Here is a 14753-nt window from a genome sequence, read left to right as displayed (position 1 = left end):
ATTGGTCACTTTGTATGTTTCTGATTCACTAAAAAAAGGAACAGGAGAAAGTAATTGGTTCATGAATCAGGACTACACCTTACAATTGACCTATCGGTAAGCCCCGCCCCCCTTAGTTACTGTTGCTAACTCGGACAAACAAACGGAGTTGCTATATCTTACAATGTACAGCTGTCAGTGTGAAAACCTTATCCCAAGATGTTTTTGGACACAGATTGTAGCGTATATCCCGTCCAAATGATGGCCAAACTTAACTGATGGTTTATCAAGTTTATTGCATCGTTATTCACTCCAAAAAATCATCATAAGAGTTGAACAAACAAGCATAAGAAGTGCGCATTAACGTCTCATTCACAAACTATCTCTCTCCGATGCATTACCATTAACATACAACGCAAATTACACAAAAACACTCATACAACTAACAGTAAACAAACACAGACCATATGCTTTTCGAGGGTGCAGTTAATAACTGGTAAACTTTGTATCTGCAAAACAACTCCGATAAACTGCGCGCAAGCTCTTCCTTTCGTTACCTGGAGACTATAATACCCATCAAAATAGGAGTCCTCCTTAGTAGGACAGATAATGTAGACCTTAAACATATCTAAAATGAAATTAATTTACATATAACCAGTTTAATATGGAGAGGCACTGAAATGTAGACCTTCGTGTTTTTGACCTACAGTGTTACATGACGTGAGAACAGTTAGTTATTTCGGTTTGTATGTTAGCAGGGACTTTAATCGTAACTTAACAAACATATCGTATGACAAACAGAAAATCCTCTCAGGATACCTGGAATCATTGCTACAGTACCCCAGGCACGACATTTTAGCATTTTTGTAGCATAAACACCTTGATAGCTTCGGATTTCCAATGCATCTCTATGGCGCTGAAGCCTAAAGATGTCCGAGTTCCGGTCCCAGCGCAACTGATCCTCAACTGCTATTGGCTCATCAGCGTTCGAGGGGAGGGGCTTACCAATAGGTCAATTAGGTTCTGTAAACACTGCAAACACTGTGAAAATTTACGATTCACACTCTAGAAAGTAATGGAGGGCTGTTACCACAACAAAAAAATGGGTTAAACTTTCTTTTTAAGGTGTCCTTAGTACTTAATGCAAGTAAGTAAGTTAGATAGCAAGTTTGGTTTAAGGTTAGTTGCATGTAACTATGCATAATAGACTGTTATTACTATAGTAACTACATGTACAATGGACACTGTAAAATAAAGTGTTACCAATAAATGCATGTATGCAAATTAAAAATTCTAATTTATCGATTTAATCAACAAAATGTTTTTAATAACTTAAAAAGGTTTGAGGTTTTTTTATTATTTAGTTGTAGTAACTTTATGAAAAATGATAACTTTGGAAATTGGGCAGTGGATGTCTAGTTCCCAGCATCATAGGACTGGACAAGGAGAATAAATGTTGAAATTAAGTGATATTTTGTAGTTGTTTTTTAGTGAAGGGAAAGACCTGTTGGTGTTTAATGCTGTTTTATAGTTCTACAGTTCTGCGTTTCTGTTATGTTGAAGTTTTGTGGTTACCATTGTGCTGGAGAGTAGACTAGACTGTAAATTAACTTATGATTTTGAAAACCTTTTTTTCCTTTTTTTTTAACGAAAACACATTTTAAGTAATCTGAATTGTTTCATTGTTTTGAGTTCTATGCACTTGTTTCTTTTAATTAGACATACTTAAATTTACCTTAAACTGTGATGGGATTTCTATTTCCCAGCATGACACTCAAAAGGGACTGTAAATGCCAACATTAAGTGTAATATTGTTTTTTTGTGCAAGATTAACGTTAATTGGGAGATTTAGTAGTATTTAATGTTTTGCTCTGCTGGTTTAGAAGAGTCTCTGTTATGTTGGTTTATTTGTAGGGTTATCATCATGCGGACGAGTGGAGCATGAGCTTCGTTTGAGAACAGATATGTTAAATGTTTTATATTGCTGTCCTCATTCAGCAAGTGCTATGCTATGCTAATGTTACCAATGTATTGTGTAACCAATTGGCAAGGTGGCATTTATAGAATTAGCTAGTTAAAGCTAGTCAAGTTTCCACTACGAAAAACTAAGATTACATGATATTTTTAAGTTAAATGTATGAATTAACTTAATTCATTAATAAAAATCTGCAAGTTTTGCTTAACCTTTAGGATTAACTTTAAATTAATTTAAAATTTATTAACTTAAAAGAATGAGGAAACTGATTTTTTGTTTTGTTTTGCCAATTTATTCAGGTTTACAGTGCATGTTAAATGTTCTATATTGCTGTACTCTTTCAGCAATTGCTATGCTATGCTAATATTATCAAAGCATTGTGCTACCAATTAGCATTTGTTGAATTAGCTAGTTATAGCTAGCTAATTTTCCACTACTAAAAATAGTTAAATTGAGATTACATGATAATTTTAAGTTAAATTTATGAATTCACTTACTCAATTTAAGTTAAGAGCAATTGAAATGTATGAGTAAACAAATTAAATCTGCCAGTTCTGCTTACTTAAACTTGTAACTGACAACCTCAAATTTTAGTTTTGCCAGCTTATTCGGGTTTACAGAGTATTGACTCTCTAAGCAATAACTGCACTAATCCCAGTGATAAGTAATATCTTACATGTTCATTAAATTGACATGCTAAATAAGTCACATCAAGCATGTGATATGATAGTTGTGGATTTTAACTAAAATAAATATGAGTAATTGGTTCAGGGGCTACAACTCCAGTAGTTGGAACAACTAAATTTTTTGAGTCATGTTAAAAAATTATGTTCTTATTGAAAATAATTGAGTTCCTCTAACTCAAAGTAGTTTGTTGGTTCAAAGTTGTCAAAACTTTTTTTTTTGTTGAGCCGACATTTTTTTTTTAAAGTGCAGGTAAAATATGCCACCTCCTTCCTGTACTCACTATACACAGGTGCTGAACATAATGCCACGTAATGCAACATCTGACAACCAAGATCTCAGGGGTGTGCATGTCTGTATGCGTGCATCCCCAAACCAGGGAGGAATTCTTCTCCTTAACGCTAGTTTGCTTCCATGCGTGAGTGAGTGCGTGTTTTGTGCATCTCCATAACAGAGCATATCATGTGTCAGATTTAACAAAACCTCTCTGAAGACCTAAATAACAGACCTGCCACTCACACAACGCTCTGTTATCATGTAGTCTCAGAAGCATTCCTGGTCCTTACACCCCCACTGAATCACAGGCTGTTTTTGAAGCTGCAACTGCTGCAAAAAGCCCATTCCTCCGGCAGCAAGGCTGTTTACAGCGCCTCAGATACACCCTTGAATAGGCTGGCGTGTGAAAACACAATGGGCACAAAGAGAGAGAAGATAAGAAGCAAATCACTGCAAAGTTCTCATGCAAGAGTTGAGGGGAATCTTTTTCTTTTTTGAATCAACGAGTTTGAGAGCTCACAGTGCTGATCAACCTTACATTACCTCACTTTACTGGATTCAGCCAGCTCTGGCAAACACCCTAATGCTAATGACTGCGTGATATGCACATGATATGCACACTGACAAGCTAATTATAAAACAGTGTGTGTGGGGAGAGTGCATCAGATTTGATTATTTTTTTCATAGATGAAGTCTTGCTCGAAAGGTACTTTAGGATAGGAAGGAGGTGTTATTGTAGTGAATCTAGTGATGCCAACTAAAGGAAGAATGAGTGTGATCACTAACAGGATTTAGTTGTTCCTAACAAAGACGAATTCAAAAATAGTGGGTTTTGGATTCTGGTCTAGCGTTTACAGAAATAGAAAACAGACTAAAAATATGCGAAGTGATTTGAATCACCCAATAACTGAATCTTCAAAATGAAGAAACATATGAAATAATCCAGATTTAAATGGATATAATGTAAAAGTAACCGACGATGGATGATATTTAAAAGGGGTTCCAAGTCTCTTATGCTCACCTTATGCTTATGCTTAAAAAATACAGTAAAACCAGTAACATTATGAAATATATTTAACTGTTTTCTATTTTAAAGAGCACCTATCATGGCATTTAAAATGTTCCAAATATTGTTTTAGAAGTCCCCAACAACAGTTTTGCATGCATGCAATGACAAAAAAGACTTTAGTTTTCTTATAATATGTATTTATTTTTACCTGTTTTGACAGCGATTCTCAAATGATTCCTTTAGTGATTCACTTTTCAAAACCCCGCCTTTACGTGACGCTAATCTGCGGTGATTGGTCCGATGACCCAGTCAGTTGTGATTGGTATAGTCTGTGCAGATATTTTCGGAAACGGAACGCCCATCAAAGTCTTATAGTGACAGTAATTTGTTAATATGTGTCAGGAGTTATGAATATGAAAACCGCGTCGGAACCGTTTGATTGTAATATGAGCCTCAGCTGATCTCATTCATAAAATAACTCCTCTATTCTCCTCACGAAGACTCGCGACAAATCATCATCCCTCAGGGCTTTTAGTTCAAAAGTGTGCAGATGAGGAGACATATTGATAGATTCTCATATGTCTGTGTCAAATTTCTAAACAGAGGAGTATTTTTTATTCAATACTTCCTCAAAATGCGCAGATGTATCCTAATCATGAGCGATCGAGTCTCTTATGTGTTGTTTTCAATTCATACTGGCAGCCGGAGGGCGCTCTGTGCACATGTAGTCCATATATGGTACAGACAGACGAAGAAGATACCATGTGCCATAATAAAAGTCCATAATAAAAGCTTCCTGAGATCGCGAAACATGCAAATAGAGACATTTGACGATTAAATAAACACACAATCGCGACAATGTATGGTTTGTCTTCAAGCCACTTAGTCTTCAAATGCTCATCCTTGGGCAGATGAAAAAAGTTTGCTTTTGAGTCGCACTTCAGAACACAGCGTCTCGTGGCCATGATGTTTTCTAGTTTTCACTGGCGTCTTGGAGCGCAATAAGTGGGCGTATCGTATTCAAATAACTTGACAAGTTGACGTCATCTAGTCAGAGAAAAAGCTTCGGTCTTCTAACGATTCTTAAAAATGACTCAGAGTCGACTCTTACTTTTGAAAGAAAATAACTATATATACGGTGTACTGTCATATTTCAAAATTTTGAAGGATGTTTTTGTTCACTTAGATCTATGTTACACACTACATGAAAGGTACATTTCAAAATTCCATGATAGGTGCTCTTTAATATACTTTAAAATGTTCATGTGACGGCAAAGCTGAATTTTCATTAGCCAGTCCAGTCTTCAGTGTCACATGACCCTTCAGAAATTATTCTAATAAGTAAAGATTTTATTGTCGACTGTTAGTTGTACATTTAAGCTAGGGGTGTAACGATATTCAAACCGAACAGAAAAACCGCAATACACCACCTACAGTTCGAACCGCGATACTCTCATGTCAAACCGAACGCACCCCGCCCCAGCTCTCATTCACCTCATGCCACAAAAAAAAAACCTCTTCCTTGAAATTAGATTAAATAGTAATTAGTACACTTTTTAACAACTAGTAAACTGTATTTTACTAAATATTATTATAATAATATTATTTACTAAGTATACACTACCTTTTGTCTTCCAAGTGCATGTCTCGTGACTTGGGCAACCGCTCAAGCTGCATGGTGGAAAGACAAAGAGAACCAGTTTCCCCATTTAGCCAGGTAGGCAAAATGCTATCTTGGAGTCCCATCAACATCGTCATTTTCATAGCTTGTTACAAAATAACAAAAAAATTCTCTCACCTTAGAAAACCGCTTTCCTGTCCTGTTAGCCTGTTATACTGCACTCTTAGCCCACACTTTTTAGTTACACACACACCCATGGGTGTCGGAACCATTGTATGTGGGTGGGACAAGACCAACCCACTTTTTACGACCAATGATATTGGACCCACTCACTTTTACCATCTCCAAATCAGCACATGTCTGTTCACCTACCCCTAACCAATAAACACGTATTATTAAACACGTTAGACGCTTTATTTGTACTTTTCAAATATTTTCTTTATTTTTATTGAAAATAAAAAGCCTTTCTGATCTGATATGTGATGGGAAAAGGGAGTAGAGTGAGTTTGGGAAAAGGCGGATTCGAACCTCGGGTAGATTTGCGTCAAAACAATGCCATGTGTTACCCCACGCTATTGCCGTTCTGAAAGGCCCAACCATACATTTAGTAAACTAGGCGGTATATTTGTACTTGATGTAAATGGCATCTATTCCAGTAAAAACTTTCTGAGAGATGACCCACCCAAATTTTTTGTGCTTCCAACGCCCATGGACGTATATTATAAGCGCAAGAGAAACTACTAGCATGCAACGTTACGATGTCAGTTTATAATTCATGAAATAAAAAAGTAAAGTACCAATAAATCACGTAACTGGTTTGTGTGTTAGCTGGGAAGGATTTGCATGCAGTTATGATGTGCATTCTGTTTATCAGGAGCAGTTTTATGATTCATTAACAGTTCATGAAGTATTGTGTATTCGCCATGGTAACTGTTGTTTCCATAACCACAAAATGCCACTTTATTTTCACTTTATGTTATTTTGCTTATTTTTGAATTAGTGTGGTGGCTTAGGCTACTTTATAGCATTAACAAAAACTGCTATTTAATATCTTTAACTTACAGGCCTATTTATGAATCAGTATTAGTCATATTCATACAATTAATGTGTTTGTTAAGTAGGCTAAAGTGGGACATTACTTGTGTGTGTCATAAATTTTTATGAAATAAATTTGCTTTTTTTTTGACATTATGGTAAATGGTAAAATGAGAAGATTATTTCTGAATAGTCTACAGTGCAGACATATTTCATTTGAGTTTACTCAGGTATGCTAACTGCTCTAAAGAAAATATGAAGCCAATGTATAAAGTTAAATTATTGCTGATGTTATTATTAAGTTAAAAGTGAATCTAGTGTTATTATTGCCGGTGCCCACCATGAACCATGAGTCCACAGCAAACAGAACCGAACCGAAAGATTGGCTCCAAAACCGTGACATGAACCGAACCATGGCATAGGTGTATCGTTACATCCCTAATTCAAGCCATTAGTCAATTATTAGTCAATTACTTATTATCATCAATGCTGAAAACAGTTGTGCTGCTTAATAGTCTTGTGGAAACCATGATTTTTTTTTTCAGGATTCTATGATGAATATAAAAAGTTCCAAAGAATTTATTTGTTTTGGAGCATTATGCATGTCTTTACTGGCACTTGATCAACAGCATTATGATAGATTGTGGGGGAGAGAAAAGGAGCCAAACTCAGTGAGTCATCTTAGAGTAGAAACCCCTGAAGAGCTTCTTTTGAATACAGGAAAATAAGATTATCTTTTAAACTTATGTTAGTTGAATATGAGAGGGACGACCAGCTTATTAGGCCAATCCAGCTGTCATTTCACAGCACTGATGTTTATGAACAACAAAAGAAGGATATTAAAAGATTATAGACCGGAGATGTCTGACTTAGAACGCCGCCACCCATCATGCTTTGGGTGGAGGCCTCTTTCTGTCCCGCAAGTCTGTGAGGGAGACAAGACAGAGGGCTTGATTGTAGGGACACCTGTGTTTTGTTACGGTGCAAAACCAAAAGGTGGAACACAACAAAACACACAATCACAAAACTGCTACCATGACAACTATCCTTATCCACAGGGACACTTTGTTTGAAAGTTATACTGGCAGAAACGTGCGCTCTCTCACTCAGACACAAACAGCCACAAACACAATGGTGTCAGCTTGCAACATTTTTCCTTTTTTTCCCCTCTCACATTGAAAACAATAAAAGACATCCAAATACACAAACACACCCAACAACAAAAAAGTGCTGGATAAGATGTGGCTTTCTCTCAGCAGGGAAGAAGGCTTACCTCAGCTGCTTGAGTAGCTTTAGAAGAAGCACAATGCCCCGAGCTAACACTTTTTGGGTGAACTAACCCTTTAAGGGCTCTCTATGGTTTTGAAAAAAATAAAAGCTTGATGGTTTTACTTTTTAAAAAGAAGAAAAAAGACGCTACAATTTTAGGAATCTAGGTCTGTTCAAATTCACTAAAAACGAAATGGTGCGATTTCAGTCAAACAAAAGCATCTACATGACAAAAGCTGGGTTTCCATTCAAACGTGAAACAAATATTTTCAAGTTCACAAAAATCAAGTTGTAACGATGGTATTGGATATCTATATACAAACTATTTGTGTATCCGATTGGAATCCGATCTAAAATCACTGACATCCACATTTGTGTTCAGATCTGATTTGTGTGTCCATGCTGCTCTTTCGTTTTCCAGGATATCTGCATTAGTTTCTATGGCAATGACGTTGAGTTGGTAGGCATATGCTAAAAACAAATCAGCATGGAGGGGTTTGCAAAACAGATATTTACAAAATGCCGTTGTGTAGCCGCACGCTGGACTATATGATGAGGCAACAGCAGAAACGTAAGAGGCTGGTATGGGTGGTTTTATTCCACATTGTCATCTCCACCGGTTTCAAAACATGTCTCCGTTATAGCCTATTGTTAATCTGCTCGTCCGGCACTTTGCAACAACACAACCTTGTTTCTACAGCCACTTTCAGTATGTTTCCTATAACAACGTCTGACTTTATGTATGTTTTAGGTGGTGTAAGAAAGTCACATAAACCATGTGAAAACCAATCAGACAGGTCAGACTGAAACGGATTTCCAGAAATGCGATTTGAATAGGATTTCAATCGGAATAAACGGAAAAATAAATGAAATAGCGCATTTCATGTGATTTTTGGCCGTTCAGACGTGCTAAATCTGGCCTTAGATACGATTGGACAAGATGTACATTTTCTAACAGTGCAGCATGCAATCGCTACATTGAATGCTATGCACAGAAGAAGAAACGCAGAATTTTTGCAGCAAGGGCATTACGACAACGTCGAGCCTCATACATATGGGATTTTTTGGAGGTTGTAGTGACCAGACATTTTACTCACCTTTGGCTACAACATTTCAGAATGTCAGAGGCCACATTGAAATGTTATGCAACATTATTGACACCCATCAGCGAAAACAGACGATTAGTGACATGGGTTTAATGTTCGCTACGTCTTGAATTTATTCAGGAAATGTGTTTCCATCTAGTGTTGTCAAAAGTACCGACCGCGATACCAAGTTGGTACTGAAATTTTTGAAATGTGACGCTTTGACCGGAATTGTAAACAGCTCTGACTGGCCATTGTGCTCATACTCTCATCAAATATGTCTGTGATTGGCTACAATGATCAGCGCTTCAAAAACATGTTGTAAATATACATCAGTGACGCTTTTCACAGAGAGCTTACAGAGATACACACAGGAGGTTTGAATGCAGGCGTCTATCAGCCTACCGGTCCCCTGGTCGCCGCCTGCTTGTGCTTTCAAATGCTCCCGCTTTCAAAACACTTTCAAACACTCCTGTGCGTTGATCATTGTAGCCAATCACAGACACATCCGATGAGCGCATGAGCACAATGGCCAGTCAGAGGTGTTTATGATTCCAGCTCAACAGCGCTCAAAGAGTCACATTTTTTACATTTCAGTACCGACTTTTGACAACACTATTTCCATCTCCCTTTACTCGCATTAACTCAAAGTCAAAAACCACCTCAAGTGAGTGTAAAAACATTTTTGCGAATTAAGGTATTTCTTTTTTTCCAGCACTCGTTTCTGATGCAATAAAAATGATGGAAACATAGCTAATGACTGGTTTAGTCCAACGGAAATCGAACTTTTAAAGTGCACGCAAACGAAACAGTGAAAGTAGTTCCTTCTGAACAATCCACCCAGCATTCATTTTCCTGAATGTAAATTAGACTCATCCTAAACAAACTGTTTATTTAGTGTTCATTAACCAAAATAATGATATAGATGACAGAGTGAACAAGAGAGAAACATTTCAAATCCCCTAAACACCTAATTATTTCAGATCTTTTTCTTCCTTTCATATCAAGCTGAGACTTTGCAGGAAGTCTCCAAGGTCTGATTTACACCAATAGTGCGGTACCATCCATGACCAGACGAGATGGGGCCAGACAAACAGTTCTCCACTGATATCATACATGTATGAAATAAGCTAACAGAAATCCAAGATTTTCTGCATGTAAAAATGTATCTGATCACATCTGTCTGATGTATGGGGCTGCGTGAGTCCAACGAAACCATCTAAACTCACCCTAACTGGAGTGCTCTTGGCCTGGACCCTCTGCGACTGTGCCCCCGTGGGACCTGGATCCCTCTGGCCTCCTCCGGCACCCTGCGCTCTGACCCCCGCCGCGGCCGACCCATTAGTACACGTGCCATGCATGCTTCCCGTCCTCCTCGGCCTCTGCTTGATGCCGTCCAGTAGCCGTACCAAGAGGATGTTGCTAGGCAACTCCTCCACGCCACTCTCCACTAGCGTGCGGCATTCCGGGCAGCGCAGTTCTCCACGCGATCCCACAATCCCAAGCAGGCAGCGGCGACAAAACGTGTGCTGGCACGGCAAAACCTTTGCCGTGGCGTCCAGCCGCTCCAAGCAAACCGGACACTCCAACAAGTCCAGGAGAGCAGACTCATCCATTTTCACACTCGCACAATCTTTCTCAGTGTAGTCGTTCATTCAGTCAGTTTTGTCTCTCCGAAGAGAGAAGCACATGGTGTGGGAGTATGGATATAAGGTTGTTTGGAGGGAAAGTCCAATCCTGCTGTCACGTCACTCCCATGCCGAAGTCATGATCATATCTCTAGCATTCACTGCGGAGAATCAAAGAAAAAGATATCGTATAACACTTAAAGACCATCACATAAGGTGGTTTCAATAGCAGGCGCATGAGAAAGCAATGTAATGAGAGTGTCATGAAAACTGATTCCTAAAATCCAGGATGTTCAAAAACATCTAAATTGTTTTTAAATGCACAGCAGACTTGACACAAACAGCAGAACACTATGAACTGGGGCAGAAAATAGGCTCCAAACATGTCACCAGGGATGGGAATCATAACTAATTTAATTTAATTCTGGGTTCCCCTGATTCTTTTTATACTTCTGAGGAAGAAATATTTGGGAAAACTGCATTTAATGCCAATTTATGAGATGATTTCAGATTTTAAGAGAACAGAAATAAACCATTACAAACTAATACATCTAAAACAACTCTTGCAAAGGAGAGACTTTTTACAAGTGGCATAAGTGCAATACAATAACTCAATAAATATATAATAAAAATAGCAACAACAAAAAAACACAGGTTACATATTCAATGAATTTATTTTCCATTAAACACCACTGATTAGCACAAAATTCAAAAGGATCATTCCGTGTCACACCAACCAAATTTCGATTTCAAATTTTTTATTTTGTTAATATTTTTTTGGTAGAAAGACAAACTAGTAGTAATGAAAGCCAAAATATTAAATGTCACAGATGTATATTTACGGAGTAATCCACTATTTTGTAGAGGTGGGTCAAAATGACCATTTTCACCTGAGATTTGGAACCAATTTACAGGGGAGTAAAAATGACTTTAGAAAGATGGGAGCATCATTGTGTTATTTTGACAGAGATTAATAGGTCTATTAATAAAATCTATTGACTTTAGCAATCAACCGATTACAGTGTTTCATGTAAACGCACCTTTTGTTTCATTATATGCCAATGGTGATATTAAGATATCTTGAATACTTTTTACAGTTACAGGCATGCAAACTTCTATGCAATTGAGCTGATAAACAAAAACATGGGATACATTTCAAACATTATTTGTTCTTCAGATATTCCTCTTTAAAAGCAGTGACAATTTACCAATTTACTCATGGAGCCGCATTAAGATCTCCATATCTCCGAGATTGAACCAACGAGGGCCTTTAAAATGAATACACCAGAAGGAAAGTTTGTTAAGAACCAGAATCTGAAAGGATATTAAGATATCTTTAATATTTCTTGAGTTACAGGCATGCAAACTTGAGACAAAAAACCCAAGAAGTGCTTTTTGCCATTTTTGAACTGTCACTGATGGCATATAATACAACAAAGATTGCTAAAGTCAACAGATTTTACTAATAGAACGACCAATCTCTGTGTAAATATAAAATAATGATGCTGCCATCTTTCTAACGTCATTTTATACCCCTGTAAATTGGCTCCAAATCTTAGCTGAAATTTGTAATTTTGACCCTCCTCTGTTGTGTTTTTGATTCACTAAAAGGAACCGGTTCATAGGAGTCATTAGTTGGGGAATCGGACCACACTGGTCCAGCTGTATGCTTCGCCCTGCAGATAGCAATTGCCTACTAGTAAACACCGAAGGATTACTTCACTTTAAAATGAAAATTACCCCATGATTTACTCACCCTCAAGCCATCCTAGCCTAGGTGTATATGACTTTCTTCTTTTTTTTGATGAACACAATTGGAGTTATATTAAAAAATGTCCTGGCTAATCCAGGCTTTATAATGGCAGTGACGGGACGGGGTCCATTGAGTTTGAAGCCCAAAAAATATCATCATCATAAACACGGCTCCGGGGGTCTTAATAAAGACCTTCTGAAGCAAATCGATGGGAGTTTTGTAAGAAAAATATCCATATTTAAAACTTTATCAAGTAAAATATCTATCTTCCACCAGACCGCCTTCCGTATAATCTAGACGTAAATCTAGACGCACCCTAGCGGCAGCAAATCTAATTTGCCGCGCCTGAAGTCTAGCAACTCTTGGTATACCTGCGAGCTGGAAAACCCAAACTCTGGTCAGGCCAATCACATCGTGTATAGAGTCGGTGGGCGGGATTAACATAATGACAGCAGAGTTGCGATGTTTCCGCGTGCTGCTCGTAAACAAAGAAGCTGGCGAACAGCGGTCTTTCGAATCGGCTTTGGCCGCGACTCTGGAAGACTTGGAGTTAAGCTTTTCTTTGAGAAAAGAACAAAGAACGGCACTGAAGTCATTCTTAAGAAAGGAAGATGTGTTCGGTGTTTTGCTGACCGTATACGGCGAAAGTCTATCAACTAACGTTAGCTCCGCTTCACCTTCTTCGTTGCTCTGGTTGGTTGTGGCGCTATCCAATTGTATGCAGAGGGAATTTGAAAGACAATCGTTTATCCCGCCCCTCGGATTGAGCCCTGCCAATGGTTGAGTTTCCAGACCCAACATGTTGATGTGGGTCTTCCTTGTCAGGCTACCTTCCATATTCAATTTACACAGAAAGTGCAACACCTCTCGCAGTTCAAAACACTTAAGGCCTGTTCACCCCGGGACGATTTTTGCGCGCGTTTATCGCCGACGTTTAATGCCTCGTGACTAAACAATGGGCGCCAATGTGAGTTTTCACACCTACGCGTAAAACGCCAGGCGTAAAAGCGCCATTTTTAAAAAAACGCCTCGGGTTCGTTTTTTTATTTTGACGCGGCGCGTTTAAAAACTGGCCGACCAATGAGATCAGCGCTAGTGAAAATCGCTTGGGTGTGAACACTCAAGATGCGCGGAAAAACATCACGAAAAACGCTGGCGATAAGCGCGTGCGATATTCGTCCCGGTGTGTACAGGCCTTTACGCTACGTCCGACATCATCGAGCGTTGCGCTTTTTCCGTAAGTTGAATACGGTCTGGCGGAGGCTAGATATTTAACTTGATAAAGTTTTAAATATGGATATTTTTCTTACAAAACTCCATCGATTCGCTTCAGAAGGCCTATATTAACCCCCCGGAGCCGTGTGGAGCAGTTATATGATGGATGGATGCACTTTTTTGAGCTTCAAACTCAATGGACCCCGTCACTGCCATTATAAAGCTTGGAAGCGTCAGCATATTTATTAATATAACTCCAATTGTGTTCATCAGAAAGAAGAATGTCATACACATAGGATGGCTTGAGGTTGAGTAAACAATGGGGAAATTTTCATTTTAAAGTGAACTAATCTTTTAACCGGAAAAAACAAGTGTGTAATGTTGGACAGCTCTCACAGATTCCCTTGTGGTTTTATAACCTTATAAAAATTTATACTCAAATGTCCCAATGTACACCATGCACTTATATGCCTACCATTACATCTAGCATATAAATTTTATAAGGTTACAAGAACATGAGGAAAGCTCTGACAGTTAAGTGCATAAAGTGTACATAGATGGAAGAGTACACACATAATACATAGTATTAGTACATAGCGCACATCCGGTCATTTGGAACACAACTTGAGTTTTTGAAATACTAATCACAGAAAAATGCACGCTCGAGAACCATATGAAGATCATTCGACTGTAGTATTGTTTTATAATGGACCGTCGGGTCCTGGGTCTCGGGTCTCAGTCCCCAAATGAACTTGGCAACAGGAATTACGCTCAAACAACTAAATAAGAGTTTACCGTCACGTTTGGTCAGTTGGCGAAATGAGCCTTCGTGTCTGAACTGCAAATATGCTCGCGCCCGTCCCGTCTCTCCTCGAGCCTCATCCACTATCCTCCCGGTTAACCCGACTCACAATCTACCACGATCCCAATAGAAAGACGAGGATATCCACCAAAGGCAAGCAGAACACTGAATAGATATTACATTAAAAAAAAAAAGGCAAATATCTTTTGTCTACTAGCTCATGAACAAAATATTAACCAAAAGGATCTGAAGGAAATCAATTGTTGCATACAGAATAAACGTAAACAATTCTACTAAGCGAGGTAATGCAGTTAACATAGCCTAAATACAACTAAAGGAAAGTTCCCCCAAATACAAAAGGCGATGAATTGACAGCCTCAGTCACTATTCGCTTACACTGTATGGGGAAAAGACGCAGTGAT

General features: G+C 38.3%; 1 protein-coding gene across 1 annotated transcript in view; it reads right to left on the bottom strand.

The window, feature by feature from the left end:
- Positions 1–14753, bottom strand: part of sh3rf1 (SH3 domain containing ring finger 1) — a 96965-nt gene that overhangs the window by 81416 nt on the left and 796 nt on the right. The window contains exon 2 of the mRNA XM_079831641.1: positions 10163–10722. Coding sequence (XP_079687767.1) covers positions 10163–10588 — 426 coding nt within the window. The 5' untranslated portion in view covers positions 10589–10722. The remainder of the gene's footprint in view (positions 1–10162; positions 10723–14753) is intronic.

This window comes from Gobio gobio (assembly GCF_949357685.1).
Source record: "Gobio gobio genome assembly, chromosome: 12".
Taxonomy (NCBI): Eukaryota; Metazoa; Chordata; class Actinopteri; order Cypriniformes; family Gobionidae; genus Gobio; species Gobio gobio.
Note: the sequence above shows the minus strand (reverse complement) of the source record. Positions and strands in the feature narration are given on the sequence as shown.